The sequence below is a fragment of the Martes martes genome, assembly GCF_963455335.1.
Source record: "Martes martes genome assembly, chromosome: 9".
NCBI lineage: Eukaryota > Metazoa > Chordata > Mammalia > Carnivora > Mustelidae > Martes > Martes martes.
In genome coordinates, this window is record NC_137896.1 from 99,112,774 (window position 1) to 99,138,149 (window position 25,376).

Here is a 25,376-nt window from a genome sequence, read left to right on the forward strand (position 1 = left end):
GATGTCCTTTTATAGGTCTTCCCCCAGACCCCCACCGCCCGCTGTCACTTGTATCAAAATCTAAAAGAGCAGGCACCTGGGTGGCTCAGTGGGTTCAGCCTCTGCCTTCGACACAGGTCATGATCTCAGGGTCATGGGATCGCCCCGCATTGGACTCTCTTCTCAGTGGGGAGCCTGCTTTCCCCTTTCCCTCTGCCTGCCTCTCTGCCTACTTGTGATCTCTCTCTCTCTGTTAAGTAAATAAATAAGAAATACCTTTAAAAAGATAAACAAACCTAACCAGGTCTTTAAAAAAAAAAAACAAAAACTTAAAAAGGCAGAAAAGATTAGAGTAGGGAAAGGGACTCTCCTCCATTTCCCTATCCCCAGACTGAATTCTTGGGTACCTGTACACCTACACCCCACCACATACCCCGCCCCCCCGCCCCGAATGGCTAGAGCAGGTAGGGTGCTGGGCCGGATGTCCACTAGTCCAGAACCGCTCTCCCCACCTGTCTGCCCCATCTCTGTGGGGCCAGGCTCTGGTGGTAGATAAGGCTAAAGATCTTCCCTCACTTTGAAGCCTCCAGGTCTCAGTTAAAGCCATTGAGTGAGAGGGAACCTTGCAGAGCCAAGAGGACCGTGTGGTCTCTTCCACCCACCGGAATTCCAGGCAGTGGGTAGGTAAGACACCAAGCCTGTGATGGACAGCCGAAACCAGGAGCTCTTACTAAAAGCCCTTGCTCCGAACGTGTGTCTCTATGTACGCTTATACCTCGAGAGCCCCGGTTTGAAGGCAGACCTTCATGCAGCTCATAGTGTATTAGGTCCCAGCTCTTTAGCCACTCGAGCAGGGACTCCCCCTGAGGGACAGTTCTGCTGCCGCACATCCTGCCATGCACAGGACCACTCCCACCAATCTGCCCCCAGTGCCTGTAGCCTCCTGGTTGAGAAACCCTGCACTCAGCTCCTACAGCCTGCTCTGCCTCCCAGCCCAAAAAGCTGATCGTGTTCTCTCCCAAATGAGGATTCAGGCAGATTCCTTTTTGATCTAAGCCAACGAGAAGAGTGTGCAGCCTGTGTCTTTAGGACTCCAGCTAGGAAACCAGATGCTGGTAGAGCTGGTGGGTTTCGGGAAGCCTTCTACTATGTTCCATGTTGGGGTGGGTTTGGGACACTTCTCTTTAGCATGTGACACTTGTGATTGCAGTTCACCTTCAGAAAATAAACAGAAATGCTCAGGTTGTGACTGCGACGGAAACATCCCCACAGGAGAATACCGATGCGTAAACATTCATTCAGCTTTGAGGTGGCCAGCCCTGTGGGAGACAGATAGGGACAGAGAAAAATCCAGGCTGGGGTAGGGGTGGGGTTTCAAGAAGGTGATGTTATGGAAAGTGTTAGGACTTGTGTTGCAGTGAACAGTGTGGGGTTTGAAGTCGGGGAGCTCAGCGGCCACTCCCCTCATAAAGCTGGGCTAGTCACTCACCCCGTGTTTAATTCCATTAGCGCCTCTGAAAATTTGGGACAGTCACCTCTACTTATAACAGCAGGGTTGTTGTGAAGATGAAACCAGTTTATGTGTGTGAGAATGCTTTGGGGGGCACCTGGGTGGCTCAGTCGGTCAAGCATCTGCCTTTGGCTCAGGTCATGATCTCAGGGTCTTGGGATTGAGCCCTGCGTCGGGCTTCTTGCTCAGCAGGGATCCTGCTTCTCCCTCTCCCTGTGCTCCTCAGCAACCCCCACCCCCTCCCCCGCATGGGTGCACGTGTGCTCTCGCTCTCAAATAAAATCTAAGAAAGAAAGGGAGAGAGATGGAGGGAGGGAGGGAGGTAGGAAGGAAAGAAAGAAAGAAAATGCTTTGGAAACTGCCCACATGGCACAAATGTTATTCACTGAGGACGTGAGTTTTAACTAATGATTCCAGTATCTGTCCAGTCCTTTTAATTTGCCAGAGGCATTGAAATCCCAGTTAGTTCATCGAGAAAGTGGAGGTTCTGGGTAGGGAAAGAGATGGGTGCGGGTGGGAAGGGTCAGCAGGACTCAGGGACGAATGATATTCAATATGGCAGTGGGGAAGGAGGAAGGGGCAGGTACCAGAGGGCCGGGAGTGGAGACTGGCCTTATTTTTAGGGCCCCTAAACTCCCCCCTTTTGTTCCTACTTCCCAAGCCTCCCACAGCCAGGCCTGCTTGGCCCATTCACCTGCTGTCTGTGCTGCCCACTGGCCCTCTGTAGATGTGTCCTGGGGTTATTATCCTTACCCGTGGATGTTGTTTTGAAAGCCCAGACCCTGCCCTCTCAGTCCATGTTTGTGGGTGATGATGAGCAGAGGGGCACACCCATCCTACTTTCCCAGTCCCGGGCACATAGCTCAAGGCCACATCATGATTTCTTTTTCCCTAGAATTGAATGACCAGAGCAAGGAATTAAAACTCAGAGACTTATTTCTGTCTCTCTGTGAAACTCTTCCTGGGGCCAGCATTTCTTACTGGAGGTGTAGCTTTCAAAGTAACCTCAAGAATTCTGTGAAGAGGGGCGCCTGGGTGGCTCAGTGGGTTAAAGCCTCTGCCTTCGGCTCGGGTCATGATCTCAGGGTCCTGGGATCGAGCCCCACATCGGGCTCTCTGCTCAGCGGGAAGCCTGCTTCCCCCCAACCCTGCCTGCCTCTCTGCCTACTTGTGATCTCTGTCTGTCAAATAAGTAAATAAAATCTTTAAAAAAAAAAAAAAAGAATTCTGTGAAGAGGCTGTGTAGCTGGTCCGCTGCCCAGAAGCACCGTATCAGTGTTGACACTAAGACAACATGTGTGCTTTTGCCCCCGGCGAAGACTAATGGTTTGCTTATGGAAGTGATAGCTGCCGTTCATCAGACGTCTCCCACATGGGAAGCATTGTGTTCTGTACTTGACATTGTCCCTACGCCTTCTAACAACCAGTAAAATTCTGGACCCAGCCTTGCCTTACGGATGAAGAAATCAAGACTCGGAGTTGTCAAGACTCTTGTCCAGGGTTGCACAACCTACACTGACAGAGTGAGACCCTCAACCCGTGAGCATTTGACTCTGGACCCCAGGGCCCCTCCCCTCCTCCCCGCTCATCCTTTTCCAGGCCCTCCCCAAAAACTGCCAGGCCAGGGTTGAAGAGAGGCTTTTTGTTTAAAGAAAGTGTGTGTGCGTGTGTGTGTGTGTGTGTGTGTGTGTGTGTGTAGAGGGTTTACTGTTAGGTTTGGATTAGTACAGGGTCAGGTACTGGATAATCTTTTTGGGGTCAGGAAACGCTAGAGCTAGATGTTAAATCAGCATCATTGAGTCTGGACGGTTATTACCCATGACCCTTCAAGTGTCTGGCAGATGGTTTTTATTCCTTCACTCCCAGAATCTCCTGGAGGCCGTGTCTTAGGGAGTCTTGTGTGTGATGCTATAAGACATGGGGATGAAGGGGACAGGATCACCATCTGAGAGCCCTTGGTCCCTTGATGAGCCTTGCTTGTCCCATGACTAGAGCAAGCAGAACTTGACCCTCAGCCATCGGATCTTTGGACACTTTGGTTGGTGGTGACTGTAAGCGCGTGCTGTCCCTGGAGATGATCGTTGGGACGCAGACCAGCCAGGAGCTCATGCCAGTGCAGTGAACCAATAGGAGCCTCCCTGCTCACTTGGGGGTGCTCGTGAGACCCCATCTCACCACCTACCTTGTGTTTTCTGTGCCCTGTGCAGTACCTGCAGATGAAATGGCCCCTCCTCGATGTCCCCTCCAGCGCCACGGTCAAGGACACCAGGTCACCATCCCCAGCACACTTGGTAAGTCTGTTTCGCCTTTGAGCACTGGAGGGATTCTGTCCCTCACCTCAGCCCATGGCATTGCATCCCTTCTGCCATCCCAAAGCGGATGGGGTCTGGTAGCTTCAAGTGTGTGTGCCTCGGGGGAAGGGCTGAGCTGTCGGGGGTGGAATGGCGTCACCAGTGTGCTCCTCCACACCTTGCACCTCAGCACACGCGCACATACCTCCTGGGATGGTGTCTGGTTAGCAGTGCCGGCCCGACCCTGCCCGGCTGCCCTGGTCCTTCCCGCAGCCCCCTCCACCTGGGCAGTGGTGCCGTCCTTCTGCTCCGCTGGAGCTCCTGCTGCCCTGCCGCTTGTCCTCACAGCTGCAGGCAGCGACAGTCCAAGAGGCTTTTTTGTACAGGATGTTATAGGAGAGAATTAAGTAAAACACATGCAAACAAAAACCCCAGCAGGGCCACGGAGGCCTTTGTGCCAAGCCCTGTGGCAGCTCGGGCCCCAGAGGAAGAAGATCGGGATGGACCTGGGAGAGGGAGCAATGGGGTCCGAGCAGGTCTCGCCTCCCCGGTGCTGGCAGGGGACTGACTTACAGAAGAGATAGACTTGGGACATTGCATTCCAAGACTTCTCTTGGGAGCTTGAGGATCCCTGGCCTTCAGACCCACACAGCCTTGCAAGCTAACTGGTGTTACGCACTGTACAGTGAGCCTCAGAGTCTTAGAGGGTGCAGCTAGAAGGAAACCCACTAGCATGACCTATGCATTTTACAGACAAGGAGACCTGGGAAAAGATGGTCTTATTTAAAACATATTGTTATGGGGCACCTGGGTGGCTCAGTTGGTTAAGTGTCTGCCTTCGGCTCAGGTCCTGATCTCAGGGTCCTGGGATCCAGTCCTGTGTCAGGCTCCCTGCTCAGTGGGGAGTCAGCTTCTCCCTCTGCTGCTCCCTCTGCTTGCACTCCCTTGCGCTCTCTCTGGCAAATAAATAAATAAAATCTTTTTAAAAATATAAATAAAATAAAGAAAACATTGTTATGGAAAATTTCACCTGTTTCCTTTACCCATACTCCCCCTTCTGCTACACTGGGTTGTTTTAAAGTAAATGGCAGGCGTATCATTTCATCTCATTCAGGACATTTTAATACCCTGACAGCCCTTTTTCATTAAAAGCTTAAAATCTGGTCGAGGAGAAAGAAGATACATGGAGCCCATATGATTTGCAGTAATGGTGAGAGCAGCTCACAGAAGCAGAGCCCTTGGAGGTTTATAAAGGATGTCTTGTGTGGTTCTCAGGTGATGGTCACTGCTGTCCACTAGGGAGACGAGTGGGGAGAGGTGTTTCCCACCCTCTCCAGGAGAGACCAGTGACTGTAGGAAACAGTGCATTCCAGCCAGCCGTCCAGTGTGGGCTGCCCCTAAGAGGCTCTGTGGCCGCTCACCAAGGCCTGAACAGCCCCAGGAATAGGCCAGGGCGGTGTCTCTGGTCCCCCAGAGTCCCATTTGGGATGGCCGAGCGCAAGGTCCCGATGCCCCCTAGTGGTCAGTCATGGTGGAGGACATGGCGTCCCGTGTCCACCCTGCCACAGACATGGCCTGTCCCCTCCCCGCACAGCTCTCTCTCTCTAACAGTTTCAAGCCTTTGCTCACTCCCCCGCCCATCCTGCGGCCTCCCCCAGCCCACTCCAGTGGACCCTGATGTGCAGGACCCTCTGTCCTTTCCTCCCCCCTATACTGTCTCTGTGCATATCACCTAAAATCTCCGTCTACTCTTCGAGGAAGTGAGTTCCCTTTCATATTAGCACGGGTACCCGTTGAGCTTCCCATCCTTTCTATTGCCCAAAGCCCTCCATCCCTGAAAAATAAAATAAAATAACCCTGTGTCCCGGCTTCTCCTGCAAGAGCCAGACACCCCACCTCCATCACCGCCCCCTTCGTTCTGCCGGTCCCCTGAAGCCTGGCTCAGCGGCCACTGCCATTGGTCAGTGTTTACAGCCCTCTGCTTCCTGGACTCCTCCTCTCCCCTCTCCAGGAGCCTGGACCCAGAGACTCAGTTCTTTGCCCTCTCTAAGCCTCCATTCTCTTTCTAGACTCTTTTCCTTAAATAAATTAAGGTACCCATTCTCACTTAACGATCTCCCGTGTGAGTGACATAAAGATACATGAAATCCCTAGACTCTCAACAGGGGTCCATGCCTATAGCTCCGGCAGCCAAGCAAATATATCCATGGACATATGGATGGATTATACAATATATATAACCATGGATGGACGGATTTGTCCATTGCAGATACGTGCTCTGCGGACACTAATTCAATGTGGGGTGCAGCAGGGGCTCCTCACTTTGTCAGAGTGGAGAAGCGTGAACAGTTGACACACTACAGCGTAGATAACAAAATGGCTCATTTTCTAGTAAATTGTGTATTATCATACTGGGTATTCTAAAATGGAAAAACAGAGGGGCGCCTGGCTGGCTTAGTGGAGTATGTGACTCCTGATCTTGGGGTTCTAAGTTCAAGCCCCAAGAGATTATTTAAAATCGTAAAAAACAAAACAAAACAGAGGGGCGCTTGGGTGGCTCTGGTCGTGATCCCATCGGCCTCCCTGCTCAGCAGGGAGTCTGCCTCTCCCTCTCCCTCTGCTTCTCCCCCTGCTCATGCGCACGCTATCTCTCTCTCAATAAATAAAATCTTTTTTTTAAAGATTTTATTTATTTATTTGAGAGAGAGAGACACAGCAAGAGAGGGAACACAAGCAGGGGGAGGGGGGAGCAGGCGCTCCGCTGAGCAGAGAGCCCGATGCGGGACTTGATCCCAGGACTCTGGGATCATGACCTGAGCCAAAGGCAGACACTTAATGAACCACCCAGGTGCCCCTCAATAAATAAAAATCTTAAAAAGAAAAGAAAAGCAGAAACAGGCCTCGAAAGCTTTAAGAAACATTTATGGGGGGAAACCTTAACGTTAACTTGCAATGCTACAGATTGGGAGAAGACCTCCATTCTCGGTTTTCCCACCAGAGCATCTCATTCCAATTCTGAGATGCATGTGTGTGTAGGAGCAAAGCCTGACACACCTGGGGAGCACCGTCTCTGTGTTGGAGGATGTTAACTCCATGGGTTTGAATCCCAGCCCTGCCTTTTCCTATTGGTGCAGCTCTAGCCAAGTTACTGCTTTTTGCATAGCTTTGGTTTCCTTGTCTGTAACATGGGAACCAGAAGAGGGCTTGACCTCAGGACTGGTGTGCGAATGAGCCAATGCATTGTGAGGATTTTAGAGTTGCTCCTGGCACGAGGTGAGCCCTCCGTGACCATGAGCTCCCTGCTGTTGCCCGTCACCACTGCTACTCTTTTGAAGACAAGGAGAGAGCGATTAAAATACTGTTTAATTCACCGACTGAGAGGTGGTGAGGGCCTGCATTAGGGGCCAGTTCAAGTGGACAGATTGCAAAGGAAATAGATGACGAGTCCATAGACTCTCACCACGTCTGCTCTGCCAAGGATATGATTTACTAGGTCTGGGGTATAGTTGGTATCTTCGATTTTTAAGCTCCCCAGGAGATTCTAAGGGGCAGCCAGAATGGAGAATCATTGCACTAATTGTAAATCAGAGGCAAACGGGGAGAAGGAGCTCGAGACGATTCCAGTTCACTAGGTGCTCGCTTCTCGAGGCTGGAGCTGGGAGCTGGGCTTGGAGGTGTTCAGCGGTCTGGACACTGGCGTTTTTATTAGAAAACTGAAAACACTCAATTAGGAGGTTTCATTTAGAAGCACAAGCAAAATATTTTAAGATGAGGTTTGCCCTGGGAGAAGGGCAAGCAAAGGAAACAGCCTGCACAGTTGGCAGAGATGGAGGGAGTCATGTCAGAGCTACCTGTCAAGGAAATGTGTATAAACAAACCGTAACTGGGCCAGGTAGGGATGGAGTTAAGTGTTCTTACGACTTGGATTTTATGCTTTAAAAACAAGCTCTAAAAAATGGAATGGCTCTGATATTTTATATGTAACGACTTGTAATATCTGATCACTGTAATCTCCTTATATCTAGACTGATACCCAGATCCCTCACTGGGGTCCCCGAGCGCCTGGCCCCCCGTCTTTCCCTCCTCTCTCCCTGGAGCACTGTGCCCTGTACACGAAACCAGTATATGTACTTCTAGAACATAACCAACTTGAGGACAAGAATCCCGTCTGCTCTGCTCACGTTCATTTACCCCGCCCCCGTTAGAACGCCTAACACAGAGAAGGTGCTTGGGGAACCTCTGTGGATGAATGGAAGAATGACCCCTCAGGGGAAAGGCATTAGCCCTTGTAAGCCCCTCTCTCCCTGTTGCTCCAGTCCCTCTCCTCCTACAGGGCTTTTTTTTAAACTAAGCCTTTTTCAAAACCATGAAGGTAGGGCTTGTGCTATGGAGAACACTTGGGAAGACGCCAAAGTGCACAGAAAAAGACCTCTAATCCCACAGCCTGCACATGCTTTGTGATACCTGCTCCTGTAAGGTGCTCTCTAGGAGGTGAGCGGAACGCTTCCTTTAAAGAGTAAACACCCCGTTTTGCTGTTAAACATCGGGCCGCTCTCAGAAGCAACTTGCCGTGCCTCGTGTCCGAGGTCCAACTGGCGGGCCGGTGCCCGCAAGCCATCCTCCCCGAGGGCCATCTTGCTGCTCACCGTCTTGGCTTTGCTGAGCATGCCTCCTCTCAATCTCAAGCATTTATTGAGGTTTCCCTTTTAAAATAGTGCCTCGTCTCTCCATCTTCTCCACAGCACACCTGCTGTGGGCCCAAGCACTTCAAAACTCCTCCCGCAGCCCGCTGCTGCCCCGTCTGCTTCCAGGACTGATTTCGGTTCTTACTGCACAGTGCTTTTTATTTTGACATAATTTTTCAACTTGCAGAAGAATTACAAGAATGACACAAGGAACCTCCCATATGCTCTTTATCCAGATTCGGAAATTTTGCCCTATGCTTCCCTCCGCCCCCGTATATATTTGTGTATAAACACGTACATATATGTATGGGGTTTTTTAAAACAATTTGAGAGTCAGTTGGAGACATTATACCCCTTTACCCCTGAGTACTTTGGCTATATTTCCTAACAATGAAATTTCCTAACAATGACCACAGTACAGTTACCAAAATCAAGAAATGAACATTTCATATTCCTCTCTTATATTCAGATTTTTGGCAAATGTCCCTAAGAGTGTCCTTACGGCCATGTGCTTCTCCCTGGCCAGAGCTCAAGCCAGGATCACACGTGACATTTACTTGCCATGTCCCTTGTCTCCTTTGCTGTAGCAGAGTTCCTCAGCCATTGTCTTTCCTGACCTTGACATTTTTTGAGACGCACAGAGCAGCTGTTTTGTAGACTATTCCTCCGCTTGGGTTTGTTTGTTTCCTTGTGGTTGGACTCCGGTCATGTGTTTTTGGCAAGAACACTACTGCACTGAGGCCGTGTCCTTCCGAGAGCCTCACACTGGGAGGCAGGTCCATGGTGTCCATTTGTCCCCATTGCGAGGATGTCAGCCTCAGTCATTCAGTTAAGGTGGCGTCTGCCATGTGTTTCCACCGTGACGTTGCTCCTTGCTTGTACCTAATAAGCGCTCTCTGTAGGGAGAGGCTTTGAGGCCATGTAAGTGTCCTGGTTTTCATCAAACCTTGATGATGACCTGCCTCCATCCCCTTGTTAGTTTCTGCTACTGAGAGTTTAGCTTTGGGGAATTCTTCCTCCTCTCTTCCCGCTCATGAATCTTACTGTAGAGCAGAATGGACATGGTGGCAAGCCCAATCCATGGATTAATGACTCTCTTGGAAAAGATGGCAACGGATAGAGGACAGAAACCAAAACACCAGTCCACAAAAAAGTGTTCCTGACAAAGAGACCAAGCCGATGGGAATGATAAAAGGCAATAAATAAAAGAAGTGAAACTCGGCTTTAAAAACAAACACTTGAATTCATAGATTGGAAGAGCTCACCCGAATTCTAGAAAAGAAATGAAAATTGGCGTTCACCTATGCCCATCCCAAAGAAGATTTAAATTGCGAGGGTTTAAGCGTTTTGTTTTTTCCTACAAGCATTTATGCGGGAAGAAAAGGAAACATTTATCCCAAGAATTTTATATGCAGCCCTGTTTGCAAGGACCTCAAAAATTCTGCACTGCTTAGAAGGACCTGAAACACATTCCAGTTCCTTAAACATTTCTCTCTCACCAGTTGCCTGGCTTTGACTTTACGTCTTCTGTGTCTTCCCACTGATGAAGAGCTCAGAAAGCATTTAATATGGTAATAGAGACCCTTCTGTCCTCATTTTCTTCTCTCCGTTCCAGTCCACTGCCCTCCTTGGGGCTCCTCAGACATGCCAAGCACACCGCCCGACTCACAGCCACACTCCCACAGCCACACTCTGGTGTTCCTTCTGCCAAAATGCTCCTCCCTCACCTGTCTGCAGGTCCTGCCCCCCACTTCCCTCAGATGTTTATTCAAAAGTCCTGTTCTCCTCAAGACTTTTCCTGTTCAACCTGGGTCATAACCCCCATTGCCCTTGCCCCTGACTTAGTGTTTCTCCTTAGCATTTCTCAGTATCTGTGTTTTATTTTTAGTTTTGCTTATTGTCCATCTCTCCAGTTAGAACATGGGTACCATGAGAATAGGAATTTGTGTCTAAATAGATGGGTCTTTGGGGCGCCTGGGTGGCTCAGTGGGTTAAAGCCTCTGCCTTCAGCTCAGGTCATGATCCCAGGGTCCTGGGATCCAGCCCCGCATCGGGCTCTCTGCTCGGCAGGGAGCCTGCTTCCTCCTCTCTCTCTCTGCCTGCTCCTCTTCCTACTTGTGATCTCTGTCTGTCAAATAAATAAATAAAGTCTTTTTAAAAAATAAATAAATAAATAAATGGGTCTGGTGCATTCACAAGGCCTGGAGCTGTACCTGGCATAGCGTAGCTACAACAGAAATACTTGCTCCCATCCTCCACCCCCCGCCACAGGGAAACAAGAAAGGAATTTATCAGGTCACTGTTACTGTTGGGATCGGTGTTTTCTGTACGGCCAGTCAGCAATTCATTTCGTGTTATCAGAGACCCAGATTCTTTCCGTCTCTGCCCGATAGGCCTCCAGCCCTTGGGCTGCCCAACTCAGTACCTTGCTGTGTAGACGGTCTCCACAAACATTTATTCAATAAATAAAAGCGTGGATTTCCATTTCTCTCAGCAGAGGAAAATTCTGTAGAGGAAACCTACTTTCAGACTTCCTTTCCTTAATGGGATAGAGTGGCAAAGAGCGTATGTTTTGCCTTTCAAGTAATATTTGTTAGAGAGTTGTGTGTGTGTGTGTGTGTGTTGTGTGTCCATACAGAGAGAGAAGTGAGGTCCCACCAACTCAAATTAGGTTCCTATATGGCTCTGGTTCTATTATATGTAAATCTTTCAATCTTATTTTCTGCACTACCAACCGGCCATCTCCTTCTGGAATATTTTACTAATTTTAAGGAAGACATGGGAGTAATTTAGAGACAGGTGTCCAGAAAATAGGAGTCCAGAGACTGTGGCCAATTTGGGAAACAAAGAGAAGACCTCAGAGAACAAGGTATTTCTCTTCCCACACTTGATGAGCTCTCATGTACGTGATATGCCGAAGTATAGGGATAGGAAAGAATTGTGGAAGGAACGTGAGGAAGGATCTCCTAGCACCTGCGGTGGGGCACATGCAAAGAAAGTTGTTCTCTGTCCAAGCTTGAGCAGTGAGTCCAATTGGTTATCTCTGAAAAGCTGTGCAGACACAAGATGTTCCATTGAGGGCAAGGGTTGGGGGTAAAAACACCGTCCCTTGTGTCTTAATCTAAAGTCACCAGGAGGCAGTTCATCTTTGCGGTATGGAACGTGAGGGGATCCGTGGCAGGCACTTCCCCTACTTGTTGGTGTTCAGCATAGGGCAGGTCACCTGAGCTCAGCTACTTGGATTTACACATGACTGACTTTTAACTAAAATATCCCATAAGGAAATACACAAGTAGCTTCAAAGATTTCTGCCATATCCTTAGATTGAAAATACTACTGCTTAAAAAGCACAAACCAACCAGCCAGCCAACCAAACAGGGCAGAACCGATACCTTTTATCGATTAAGTTCTATGACTAAGAAAGTTTGAAGACCCCCTCCCCCGACTCCGGCCTAAGTCACCATCTGTCACAGACAGAATCAGAGTGACACTGAACATTGCAGCTGGGGCCAGCCAGTCCTTGGAAATCCTCCTTCTCGGGGGGATTTGTTGAGTATTCTCAGCAGATAGCCCTGTCTTGGGGGAAACAGATCCCCTTCCTGCTCCCACAGAGAAGATCGCCTCCAGCAGTAAACAGACAAATGGATGTAGAAAGAACAGATTTCTTAAACATATAAAATCAGATACAGTCAGCAGCCCAGAGGAGCGCTCAGTGTCTTCCCTGGGCAGTCTGTTGGCACGTCTGTGGCTGCTTCGTCAGTGGTCCCACAAGCTGAAGGCTCATCTTTGCCTGATCTACAAAACCTTACCCTTCTGCTCTCTGAAATCAGGATCAGGAAGAAAAGAGAATAGTGCATGACCAGTAGGAGCCAGGAGGCTCTGTGGAGGCTTCCAGCAAGTTCCTGGGATGAGCAGCTGGAGGAGAGGGGCCTTGTGGAGAGGCGGCTTCTCCGTCTGTGTTGGAGTTGTGTGGTGCTAGCTTTACTTTGACCTTGAATTTAAGTCCTGAATGGTAGGAGAAGAGGCATTGCTTCCTTGAGGACAAGGAATTTAGAGAAAACCTTTGGCTTGGACCAATTCTTGAAACAGACTAAAACATTTGAGAAGCACTTGAACTGGAAAAAGGTTGGGTCTGCATTGACTGCAGAAGGATTCAGGCCCGACATGGCTCCGAGATGCTCTCCGGATAAATCTGGACTCAGCTGCGGTGCTGAGCAAACCCCGTGTGTCACCCGTGCATGTTGTTCTGGGGTTTTCCGCTGAGACAGGTAGAATGGTTCCCAGCCTTCCTACCCTTGGCCTGCATGTATGCTGTAGACATCCTGCTCCTGAGGGCAGCTGAGGAGGGGAAAGAGCAGAAACTTTTACTGGAATGGTAGCCACCAAGGAGGGCCTACCCTGGGTCAGCTCCAAAGAGAGCAGTTCTCAATTATCCATCCCAGAGGCTGCCTCTTCCCAGACTGACCTAGGAAGAGTTTACCCTCCTCTCTCTTTCTGTGAACCCACCACCTCCCAGTCCATTTTCTAGACAATGATGCCACCTAATGGGAACCAAGAATAACTCACAGAGCATTTAAGTGAGGATACATACACTTTTTCATATAACCCACATTTCCCTGCCTTGTACTTTGCTACCTATTCAGTGCTATGTGCCAGCTTCTGATGAGGCCAGACTCAACAGCACGTGGGCAATCGGGATCTCATAATATTATGAAGTACTTTTAGGGAGCTATAGATACATATATTAAAGAATCACATTGTACACTTCAAGTATATTACAATTTTATTTGTCAGTTATACCTCAGTAAAGCTGAAAAATGGGGGCACCTGGGTGGCTCAGTCAGTTGAGCATCTGCCTTTGGCTCAGGTCATGATCTCAGGGTCCTGGGGTCGAGCCCCATGTCGGGCTCTGCTCAGTAGGGTGTCTGCTTCTCCCTCTCCCTCTGTGCTCTCTCTCTCTCTCTCTCTCTCTCTCTTGCTCTCTCTCAAGTAAATAAAAGATAAAAAATCTTTTTAAAAAAGCTGAGGGGCACCTGGGTGGCTCAGCTCAGGTCATGATCCCAGGGTCCTGGGATCGAGCCCCATGTCTGGCTCCCTGCTCAGTGGGAAGCCTGCTTCTCCCTCTCCCACTCCCCCTGCTTGTGTGTGTGCTCTCTCTTTCTCTCTGTCAAATAAATAAATAAGATCTTTTTTAAAAAATTTTTAAATTTAAAAAGCTGAAAAATGTTAATTTAATAAAAGATGGCTGTAAATGATGTTACTCGATGTAAGTAAAAAAACATATCTACAAGAAGTAGAAATGAATGGAGATATACCAAAATGAGAGTAGGGACTGGGTTAGGCTATAGTGTGATTGTGTTTTCTTTTCTCTCTCTTTTTTTAAGATTTTATTTACATATTTTAGAGAGAGCACAAGCAAGGGCAAGAGCAGAGAGAGAAGGAGAGGGAGGGGGAAAGACTTTCAAGCAGACTCACACAGAGCGTGGAGCCTGACACACAGCTCAGTCCCACCACCAGGAGATCATGACCTGAGCCAAAACCAAGAGTCGGTCACTTAACCAACTGAGCCACCAATGTGCCCCTGATTGTGTTTTCAAAATGCTTTATAATACTTTGTATTTCTTTCTTTTGTATCCATCGTAAGTATACTTTTAGGGTCGCCTGGGTGGCTCAGTTGTTAAGCGTCTGCCCTCAGCGCGGGTCATGGTCCCAGGGTCCTGGGATCGAGTCCCACATCGGGCTCCTTGCTCAGCGGGAAGCCTGCTTCTCTCTCTCCCACTCCCTCTGCTTGTGTTCCCTCTCTCGCTGTGTCTCTCTCTGTCAAATAAATAAATAAAATCTTTTTTAAAAAAAAGTATACTTTTAAATATAGATAATAATGAAAGCTGGAAAATACAGAAATAGAAACAAGAAAAACAAAGTCACCCGTAGTTCCACCCCTCAAACATACCTACTGTTTACATTTTGGTGTGCTTCTAGTCTTTTTTTTTTTTTTTTCCTTAGCAACTAGTCTTTTTTTAAAACATAGAGTTTTATATAATTTTTAAAAACTGTAATCATTCTGGGGTCTTCTGGGTGGCTCAGTCAGTTAAGGATCTGACTCTTGATTTCGACTCAGATGTCATGATCTCAGGGTCGTGAGATTGAGCCCCACATTGGGCTCTGCACTCACCAGAGCCTGCTTCTCCCTCTCCCTCTGCTCCTCTCCCAACTTACTATCTTTCTCACACAAATATGTAAAATCTTAAAAAAAAAAATTGTGATCATTCTGTGTAATTTTTTTATCATTTATTATCACTTTAGTAATAATTCTGTTGCTTTTATGATGCTAAAAATCTTCCTTTAGACAAAGCTGTTTCCAGGAAACAGAAATGCATCATTTTAGATACATTAGGTTCCAAGAAATCTGACCTTAAAATAATTTTTATACTCTTACTTGCGCTATATGTTCATGTACATGGAGACACCTTCAAAAGCCAGTAAGAAAAGAGGTGAAAAAATAAGAAGAAAATAATTGAAGAGTGTATAGGCAATGTCAAAAGAGCCCACTGTGGCTGGGCGGTTATAGGAAGTTCTTCCAAGCCATTCCCGCATCCCCTGGTCATGTGCTGGCGCCACCTAGTGGTTATGGTTATGAACAGTCTGAAATCTCTGCCTCCCATCCACGGGTCTGGGAGCTGGACTCCTGGTTGGGAACCTTGTCCAGTATCCTGCCTCTTGTCTGTGCTTAGCCTACTGGAAATAGAGCAAGAATACCATCAGCATGGGTGCGTAGACATACAGATTGGATTTCGCATTATGAGTACCAAATGGGCACCGTGAAAAAGAAAAAAGTGTTCCAAGAATCTATGAAACGAAAAATTCAAATGGGAAGACAGCAGTTTAGAATTCTAGCCCTTGGGCTGCCTCCAAGTCATTATCCATTTTGCAGATATCTTTAGAGCAAATCTCTTCTCCACTTGTAACTCATTTACCTTATTATGCAAGGAAAAAAAATTGTATGTTAGCTCTTTCTGACAGATATGTTTTGATTGGGCTCTTGAGCACACATAGATAGTACCAGAGAAAACACTCTGGTTTGTTAGACCCGTAAAGGGCTGATATGAATCCACTTCACCATTAAATAGCTGTATGACCTAGGCAAAGCCTTTTAATCTTTCTGAGCTCAGTTTTCTCATCCCTCAAATGGGGATAACCATAACTTCTTCGCTAAGTTATAATGAGATGGATTGCCTAGCGCTGTGCTTGTAGTGGGATGTTCAGTAAACTGTAGCTCTTTTGGGGCACCTTGGTGGCTTAGTCATTTAAATGGCTGCCTTCAGCTCAGGTCATGTTCTCAGGGTCCTGGAACCGAGTCCCTTGCTGGGCTCCCTGCTCAACCAGGAGTCAGCTTCTCCCTCTCCCTCTGCCCGTCCCCCCTGCCTGTATATTAACTCTCCCTCTCTCATATAGATAAAATCTTTTTTAAAAAATGGTAGTTCTTTTTATAAAAAAACTCCTTATTGTTGGGGTGCCTGCGTGGCTCAGTCGTTAAGTGTCTACCTTTGGCTCGGACCATGGTCCCAGGGTCATGGGATCGAGCCCTCCATCAGGCTCCCTGCTCAATGGGGAGCCTGCCTCTCCATCTCCCACTCCCCCTGCTTGTGTTCCCTCTCTTGCTGTGTCTCTGTCTGATAAGTAAATAAAATCTTAAGAAAAAGAACTCCTCATCGTTGTCAGATGATATTAAAACAATTTAATCCAGTTCACCAGTGCTAGGACACATAGGTTTTTCCCACTTTAATATCTGAAATCATGATGTGTTCGTGGCATGCCAGTGTTTTTTTCCTTCTTACCAGTTCTATAAAATAATGGTCCTTCTTACATTCGCTGGTGTTTTAAAGAAGTGTGGTAATTAGGTTAGCAGTGTTTGAAGAACTACAGAGAGACCTGTTCTAAGTGCTCTTGGATTGTGTCTGTAAAGCTGAACATGACAACTGGTTCCATGAGGTCTGACGAGGACAATTCCCCACTGGTCTGTTCCTAGTCTCAGACCTGAACTTGTGAGCTACTATTTCTGTGAAATCTGTTTGGAAAGGGTGTGTTGGACCTTTTAAACCACACAGAAATTACACAGAGCACAGTTGATAACTCAGTGGCCTGGGGCATTTAGCACCACACAGTACACACGAAGTGTTTGTTATTTTGAAGAGGGGATGTTGGGGGTGGGTGTCACCCTCCTCTAATGCTTTTGGTTCTTTCGGTGCTGTGTAGACTGCTCTTTTCTCTCCGGGGCTGTCCGTGGGCTGGATGGTCTGTTGCATGGAAAATACCTGGCATGTATTAAACACAGTAAATGATAGCAGATTGGGCTCTCTGTCTCTCTGGCAACTGTGCCTAGTCTTTTTCTCTCTGTCTTTCAGTCTAATAAAGTTCCTGTTGTTCAGCCCCCACATCACATGCACCCGTTGACGCCCCTCATCACCTACAGCAACGACCACTTCTCCCCCGGCTCCCCTCCCACGCACCTCTCCCCAGAGATTGACCCAAAGACAGGTGAGTCACTCAGTGTTCAGGCTGGCCCCCATGCAGGGCTCCAGTGGGGCAGGCTTGTCTTCACGGCCTTGGAATCAGGCAGCCCTGGGTTCAGGTCATGTGTCTTAACTCCCGGGAGCCCATAACCTTGCCCCCTAATGTTAGCCTTTTCGGATTTTTCATCTGTGTTTCCTGGGTCCCTTTCATACCATAGAGGCATTGTGAGGATAAAAGGGAATTCCATGAGGCCATGCACAGGCCTGGCTCCACAGTGAGAATCTCTTAATACTTTGGGGGTGCCATGAGCTGGAAGTGGGAGTAAATCTTCTGTGTTGACCTTGAAGTCTAGCCCAGCTGTGGGCTGTGCCTCCCTTAACCAAGACCTTTGCCTTGTACGGAACATTTTCAAAAGTAACAGTCTAGCCTGACTTCTGAGTATAGCTAAAAGTGCTGAGGTTGAGCTGGCTTTTACTTATTTATTTTTGAACTTGTTCACCAGAACTGTCCAGCCCAGGGAGCCATAGTCTCATCAAATCCCCAGAGTGGTCATGGCTCAAAGCATTTTTGGAGCCCCTCTTTAGAGAAATCACAGTTACTATAAGTTACAGATAATGAAGACAAATGTGGAGAAGACATCCAAAGTTTACTTCTCCGTGAATGGGGCAGGTTTTCTAGAGGAAGACTAGTTAGCAGATGACTCTGGGGGATATCTTGGGTCTCTCAGTCCAGGATTTCCAGTCCCTTTCTTGGATGACTCCTATGTGAACACCTGGAAATTATGCCTGATGACATAGGTGGGATCCACGTAGCCAGAAAGAAACTGTGTTAGTCCTGCCTTCCCTGGATATGTCCTTGACCCCAGCAGAGCTGGGAGGTGACAGGGCCAAGATACTGAAAGGCCTTCCAAGCTCCAGCATGCCTGGGGACGTGGGGCAAAGGACTTCCGGTTTGGTGTTACTTCCGGGTGCTGTGGTAGGGCCAGGGAACAGACTGACATGTATCTCTTTGAAGCAGGAATCCCCCGGCCCCCTCACCCATCTGAGCTGTCTCCGTATTACCCACTGTCTCCTGGAGCTGTTGGACAAATCCCCCATCCCCTCGGCTGGCTCGTCCCGCAGTAAGGAAACTCACCACCTTCCTTACCTTCCTTCCTTCCTTGTGCTGTGCTCTGGCTCCTATACCTGCAGTGTGCACCAGAGGGGGGGTCTATATGCAGCACCCCCACCCCTCACATTGGGGTCCTCTCCCCAAAGCCCATGGCTCTTACTCTTACTTCCTCCTTCTTGCCCTTTATCATCCTTCCTTCCCAGCCCCCAGCCTTCCATGTCCTAAACAGTCCCACTGTAGCCAATATGCTGACCAGATTTCCTCGCTCCTGGCCCTGACAGGCAAGGACAGCCCATGTACTCCCTGCCTCCTGGTGGTTTCCGGCACCCCTACCCTGCCCTCGCCATGAACGCCTCAATGTCCAGGTGAGTCCTGGGACTGGGGCTGGCAGCGTGGACTGGCCTTGCAGGGAATGGTCCTCTGTGAGTGTCCTTGCCATTTCTGACCATTAAAACTCGTTCTTGGCCCTTAACTAAGAGGCACGGGCTCACCTTTCCTCCCCACGCCTCTTTGGTAAGGCTCTTCCTCATGCCCCGTGGTCGGAATGGAGACCACAGAGTGGTCTTTCCCCATCTCTCTGAGGGAAGAATTTCAAAGCCCTTAGCCTCCCACCACGTCCCCCGACACGCTAGGCTTTGTGGCACTGATGCCAGAGACTGGGAGAAGATTCATTATTCCTGAAATGGGAACAGGAAAGGGGGCTTCTGTCTCAGGGGCCAGATCTATGTGACAGGGGCACCTCTGTGACAAGGAAGTGCAGCCCACGGGCTACGCCCTTCTTCCCCCCATGCACCCTGGCCTCTGGCCCACTACACCTTCCTTCTTTTGTGTTTTTCATGCTACCTGCTTCTAGCATCAGATAGAGGAAGCCTGTGCATCTGTGGGGGAAGGGGAGGTTTATTGGGTGTTCACCAAACCTGGTTCTGTCGGGGCCCACAAATGGGCTCCCGTTGCTCGAAGGCCTGCCACAGCAGAGGTATTACCCAGCTCCGCCATAAGGGCAGGCAGCCGCCATATCCTCTGCCAGGTGACAAGCGTTCACCCTGAGCCCCTCTGTTGTTCCTTGTTTTCCACCTGGTACACAGCCTGGTTTCCAGTCGGTTCTCTCCTCACATGGTGGCTCCGGCCCATCCCGGTCTGCCCACCTCAGGGATTCCCCACCCCGCCATCGTCTCCCCCATCGTCAAGCAGGAGCCGGCGCCCCCCAGCCTCAGCCCGGCGGTGAGCGCGTGAGTATCAGGCGGCCTGGTTGCCGGGGTGGCCAGTCTCTGAGCAGCAAATGCCTTTTGCTTTTCTCTCCTGGTGGCGTTCAGCGGGCAGCCAGCAGCCTCCCTCTGCCATATCCTCTTCTCTCTTGGCAGTTGCTCCCTTGACTCTGTGTTCCCATCCTCTCAGAGACACATCTTCCTTTGCTCCCAGTCAGGAAAGCTTCACAGGATTTAGAGGCTGAAGGAGAACCTGAGAACGCTTCTGGCGTCCTTCCCCCTCCCCCACACACAGGGAAGTGGGAGCCCCGAAGGGAGGATTTTCTCTGGCCCACATGGCCACCAGTGGCGAGGCTGAGACTGTCACCAAGGCCCGGGCTTCGTCCACTGAGCTGTAAAGCCAGAGGAAAGGTCCACGTCAGCACCCCCTGGTGCAGTAGACCCCCCTCTTGCTTCTGCCCAAAGTGCCCTGCCCCCTTTCCTCTGTCACCTGCGGGCAGTGCTCCTCACCACCACCCTCTGCTCCTGACACGTGCTGACTGATAGCTGTGTGACTTCCCAGGAAATCACCAGTCACGGTGAAAAAGGAGGAAGAAAAGAAACCCCACGTGAAAAAGCCTCTGAACGCCTTCATGTTGTATATGAAGGAGATGAGGGCCAAGGTGGTGGCTGAGTGCACCCTGAAGGAAAGTGCGGCCATCAACCAGATCCTGGGAAGAAAGGTAAGGTCCTCTCTCTCCCCAGGCTGCGCCACGTCCCCTACACTCTTCCCTCCCTGTCACTTCTGACCCTCTCTCCGCAGTGGCACAACCTGTCCCGGGAAGAACAGGCCAAGTACTATGAACTGGCCCGGAAGGAGCGGCAGCTTCACTCCCAGCTCTACCCGACCTGGTCAGCCCGGGACAACTACGTAAGTGCCCTCTTGGCCCTGGAGAGCGGTGTCCGCGACTGCACGCGGGCAACAGGAAGGGACTCGGTTTACAGAGGCCTCTTAAGGCCAGGGAGGAGGCCGTATGTCTCTAGAAATAAGGAAGACATTTTCATTCTCAGGAGATCAGCAAGGACATGACTTTGGCGTCCTAGGACCGATGTAAATTTGTAGCCCTCTCATTTGAAGTGGACTCAGCCTTTGATTCTGTAATTTAGGACGCGGTGCGAGCTGTGTTCGGGCTCTGGTGCTGGGGGTGTTGCTGGCCAAGGGCTCTGAACCTCAGCTGGCATTTCTTTTTTTAAAAGATTTTTTTTTTTTTAATTTATTTGTCAGAGAGAGAGAGGGAGAGCAAGCAAGCACAGGCAGAGGCAGAGGGAGAAGCAGGCTCCCTGCCAAGCAAGGAGCCCGATGTGGGACTCGATCCCAGGACGCTGGGATCATGACCTGAGCCGAAGGCAGCTGCTTAACCAACTGAGCCACCCAGGCGTCCTTCAGCTGGCATTTCTAATAACTCTTTGAAACTAGACTGAATTTTGTATGTCTGTTCTCATTTGCTTTTTATTTCTGGCAAGAGGCTTCCGAGCTGTCTTAGATTTTCAGTGGGGACTGAGTCTCCTCAGAAAAGATCAAGAACCACACTGTTCCAGGGAGGGAAATGGAAAAATAAACCCCAGGGCACTGAAGGGACGAGGCCTTCCGAGAAGGCGAGGACACCGGGCTGGAGAGAAGAATCGAGTGGGGGAAAGGAGGGCACCTTCCAGGAAGGCTCATTCTGCCTCCTCGGAGGCGTCAGTGGCTGTGTGACCTGAGTGGCTCCCCTCTGCCCCCAGCTCCCTGACTCAGGGAGGGTCAAGAGCAGTATGGGCCATGTCCTATCTCCCCCACTATCTGGGCGTCCCCCTAAAAAGCCAGTTATTCTGTCCCTTGGTTACCCTTTCTTTGGCCGTAATTTTCAGGGTAAGAAAAAGAAGAGGAAGAGAGAAAAGCAGTTGTCACAGACACAGTCCCAGCAGCAAGTCCAAGAGGCAGAGGGTGAGTCGTTGGAAGGCACAGGCTCTTCAAACCGCCGTCACGGTGGCACCTGCCGCGCCTCATTCCGGGGTCTCTGTGGGGTTCAGTGACAGCGCTGTGTCATCACAGCTGCCATTCTCAGGGCCTCTGCCTCATGGGGGCCTCTTGCATACTCAGGGGGATGTTACTATTACTCCCGTTTTAGAGATGACCCAGTCACTCTGCTTGTTAAATGGTGGAGACAGGATTTGATGCCAGCACTTTCCCACTTCAGAACCTCTGCACCTTTCAACTCACTTGGGTTGCGTCTTACTCGAGGGTTCTGGGATCAGTGTACTGGGCAAAAATGAATGATATCTGAAATTATCTTTGGAATTTCCTCAGAAAGGGGCACAGTAGAGACGGACATACCCTCTATTCATGAACCCAGTAGAAGTAGGTGTTCCGCCAAGATTTGGTTGGTTGAACACCCAAAGAAATACTTTGCTTGGTTTTGGGGCCACTTTGTGCCAGAATTACGTACCACGTCTTTTCACCCCGGAATCCCACCTAGCATGGTGACCTCTTCTCTCCTCACTCTGGACAAGCATAGAACTTCTGAGACCAGCTGAAGTGCTGCTTATCTCTTCTCTCTCCCTCCCTCTCTGCCATCGATGTCGTTTGTATATTTGCTTACACAGGAGTACACATAAGTAAAGTATGTAAAGTCCGCTGGATACCTCACCGCTTAGCAGGCACCCTGCCATTCTGATAGCACATAAGCCTGAATTTTTAAAGCGAATCAAATGGAGATCCATGTCCGAAAGTGCTGAGATTTAGGCAGGGAAGGGAATGATATGATCGCCTGGGTTATGTCCCCTCCTATCAGATACTAAATAGGCATTTTGGCACTGCCCCTTCTGGACGCTCTAGGAGCCCCTCAGTGCGGTTTCTGCATCTTGAAAGCCTGGATTTCAGGTCCCCCTCTCCCTCCCAGTAGGCGATCTTGCGTTCGGCCTCACCCGCGGTACTAGCTGCTCAGTCTTCCTTGTGGTTTGTCCCTGTAGGTGCTCTGGCCTCCAAAAGCAAGAAGCCATGTGTCCAGTACCTGCCCCCTGAGAAGTCCTGTGACAGCCCCGCCTCTTCCCACGGCAGCATGCTGGACTCCCCAGCCACCCCCTCCGCAGCCTTGGCGTCCCCGGCTGCCCCCGCGGCGACCCACTCGGAGCAAGCCCAGCCCCTCTCCCTCACCACCAAGCCAGAGAGCCGGGCCCAGCTGGCTTTACACTCGGCTGCCTTCCTGTCAGCCAAGGCGACAGCCACCTCCTCTGGCCAGATGGGCAGCCAGCCCCCGCTCCTCTCCCGGCCCCTCCCCCTCGGGTCCCTGCCCACAGCTCTGCTGACTTCTCCCCCGTCCTTCCCGGCCGCGCTCCATGCCCACCAGGCCCTTCCAGTCCTCCAGGCCCAGCCTCTTTCCTTGGTCACCAAGTCTGCCCACTGAGCTGCCCCCTGACCCATGCAGGCTGTCAAGTGACTCGTCGAGTAGTAATGATTCAGAAGAAAGGAGAAAAAAAAAAAAAGGAAACTTTATTGGTCAATATTTGACCACTCTGGACTGTTCTGTAAAGTGACTGGTAACAGCAGCACTTTACATTTTGTAGATGTAACCAGTAGCTGACCTTAAGGCTTTTTTAAAAAACAAAACAAAACTATAAAAAAAAAAAATCTTTAAAAGAAAGAGAACTGAAAAGTAGTGTGTTATTCTTCCTGTATGTGCAGTGGTGGATGGACCTGGGCAGAAGACCCCTTTCTCTCTACCTCTTTCCCTTTCTGCCCTGCTCCCTCTTCTCGGCACTCCCACGTGCCCTCCGCCCCCTCCCGGTCCACATGTCGGCCACAGCCGGACTTCTGGCCTGTTACCTCTTCATCTAGATCCCGTTCCTGGACATTCCCTTTGACCTCACCACGTTTTTCTCCTTTGCTCAACTGCCTTCATCTTCGTCCTCTGCCCAGTGTAAGACTGTCATCTCGCGAGAAGCCACCTTTGCCTGATTTTGTCTCCACCAGCGTCCCCTTTCCCTCAGTGGGCCCTAACGCAACAGCCTCCAGCTTTCGGTGGCCAAACAGGTCCTCTGAAATGGTTCTTCCCCACGTTGAAAGGGATTCAAGGTGCCTGCCACTTCCTCGGTGAAGAAGTCTCTGTGCCACCCCCTCACCAGTCAAGACCTCCCCTCACAGCCCCAGAGTGGCAGATGGGACCTGGCCCCAAGGCCTGGCTCTTGTCCCCTGGGTCAGTGCTAGCACAATCTGCCAAAGGTCTAAATGCCCTCCCCCCTCCCCCTATCACCTCACATGCTTCTTCTGTGTGTATTTCTTTTTGTTTTTATGGGGTTTTTTGGAGCAATTTAAACTTCCAGTTGTTTATTTTCACAAAAGAAAATAAAATTGCAGTTGCAAGACCTTTTCTGAGTGTTTCAGTCCTTTTGCTGAATCAAGCCCCCATCTTCATAGCAAGTCCTGTGCTAGCTTTTTGCGGGGGGTTGGAGGGGAGAATAGGAAAACGTGCCTGACCGAAAAATCCAACCCAACTTCCATCCTCAAATGTCCCAAGACCAGTCAGTATCAGTGACTGAGGTCCAAAGAGAGAGCAATCTTTATTTGTCTTTGTCTTTGTCTTTATTTGTCTTTGTCTTTGCCGAGATGTAAGGGGCATCCTTTGGTTGTTTTGCATGATACCTAGCACTGAAATTCCTTTTATAACAGCTTTATTGAGCTATGATTCCCGTAACATGCAATTTACCCGTTGAAAGTGTACAGTTTGATGGAGTTGTGTATCTATCATCACAGTCAATTTTACTGTTTTTGTCACCTCGAAAAGGAACCCCAGACCCTTTAAAATTCACCCCCATTTCTTCCCCTTTTATTCTGTAGTCCCAGGCAACCACTAATCTATTTTCTGTCTCTGGATTTGTCTATCCTGGACACATCATTTAAATGGGATCATATAGAGGCTGCCTGGCTTGCTCAGTGGGAAGAGCGTGTGACTCCCGATCTCTGGTGAGTCCAAGCCCCACGCTGGGTGTAGAGATCATGTAAATAAATAAAACCTAAAATAAATAAATAAATAAATAAATAAATAAATAAATAAATAAAACCTTAAAAAATAATAATAAATGGGATGATACAACATATGGTACTTGAGTGTGTGTGTGTGTGTTTGTATGTGGGTTTTTTTGCTTTTAGTAGGCTCCCTGCCCAACGTGGGGCTTGAACTCATTACCCTGAGATCGGTAGTCATATGCTTTACTGACTGAGCCAGCCACGTACCTTACATATGGTCCTTTCTCACTGACTTCTTTTTTTTATTTATTTTTTTAAAGATTTTATTTATTTATTTGACAGACAGAGATCACAAGCAGGCAGAGAGAGCGAGGAAGGGAAGTAGGCTCCCCGCTGAGCAGAGAGCCCCATGCGGGGCTCGATCCCAGGACCCTGGGATCATGACCTGAGCCGAAAGCAGAGGCTTTAACCCACTGAGCCACCCAGGTGCCCCTTTCTCACTGACTTCTTTCAGCCTACTATTTTCAAGGTTTCGTCCATGGTACAGCATGTATCAGTACTTCATTTATCTTTATTTATTTATTTAGTTAGTTAGTTAGTTAGTTTTAGAGAGGGACAGGAAGGCGGGGTCGTGCAGAGAAGAGGGAGAGAGAATCTTCAGCAGGTTCCACACCCAGGGCAGAGCCCCATGCGGAGCTCCATCTCACGACCCTGAGATCATGACCTGAGCCAAAACCAAGGGTCAGATACTCAACCCACTGAGCCACCCAGGCACCTCAACTTTATTTTTGATGGTACAATATATGTAACATAAATTTGCCATTTAAATATTTGTAAATGTACAAGTCAGTGGCACTCATTCCATTCACAATGTATAACCACAACCACAACCACTATTTCCAAAACTTCATCTCCCTGAACAGAATCTATGAGACTACTGGGTCATCAGCCCCCTCAGCCCCACTCCCCCTGCCCCCGGTGGGGCTCATCCACTTGCTCATTCCATGAATTTGCCTATTCCAAATAGTCCATGTAAGTGGAATCCAAATCATCTGCCCTTTTGTGCCTGCCTTAGCCCACTGTTCTCCAGGGCTGTCCGTGTTC

At 49.3% G+C, this 25,376-nt stretch overlaps 1 protein-coding gene across 2 annotated transcripts in view; it reads left to right on the plus strand.

The window, feature by feature from the left end:
* The window catches only part of TCF7L1 (transcription factor 7 like 1), a 152,833-nt gene extending 129,161 nt beyond the window's left edge, over nt 1-23,672 (plus strand). Inside the window, exons 4-12 of one of the 2 annotated variants that reach the window (XM_080814847.1) lie at nt 3,697-3,780; nt 16,868-17,000; nt 17,991-18,096; nt 18,368-18,451; nt 19,172-19,315; nt 19,854-20,013; nt 20,094-20,201; nt 21,179-21,254; nt 22,280-23,672. In XM_080814847.1, the coding sequence (XP_080670973.1) occupies nt 3,697-3,780; nt 16,868-17,000; nt 17,991-18,096; nt 18,368-18,451; nt 19,172-19,315; nt 19,854-20,013; nt 20,094-20,201; nt 21,179-21,254; nt 22,280-22,713 (1,329 nt within the window). In that variant the 3' untranslated portion in view covers nt 22,714-23,672. The remainder of the gene's footprint in view (nt 1-3,696; nt 3,781-16,867; nt 17,001-17,990; nt 18,097-18,367; nt 18,452-19,171; nt 19,316-19,853; nt 20,014-20,093; nt 20,202-21,178; nt 21,255-22,279) is intronic. The other variant, XM_080814848.1, reaches the window with a different exon arrangement.
* Nucleotides 23,673-25,376: the final 1,704 nt, after the last annotated feature.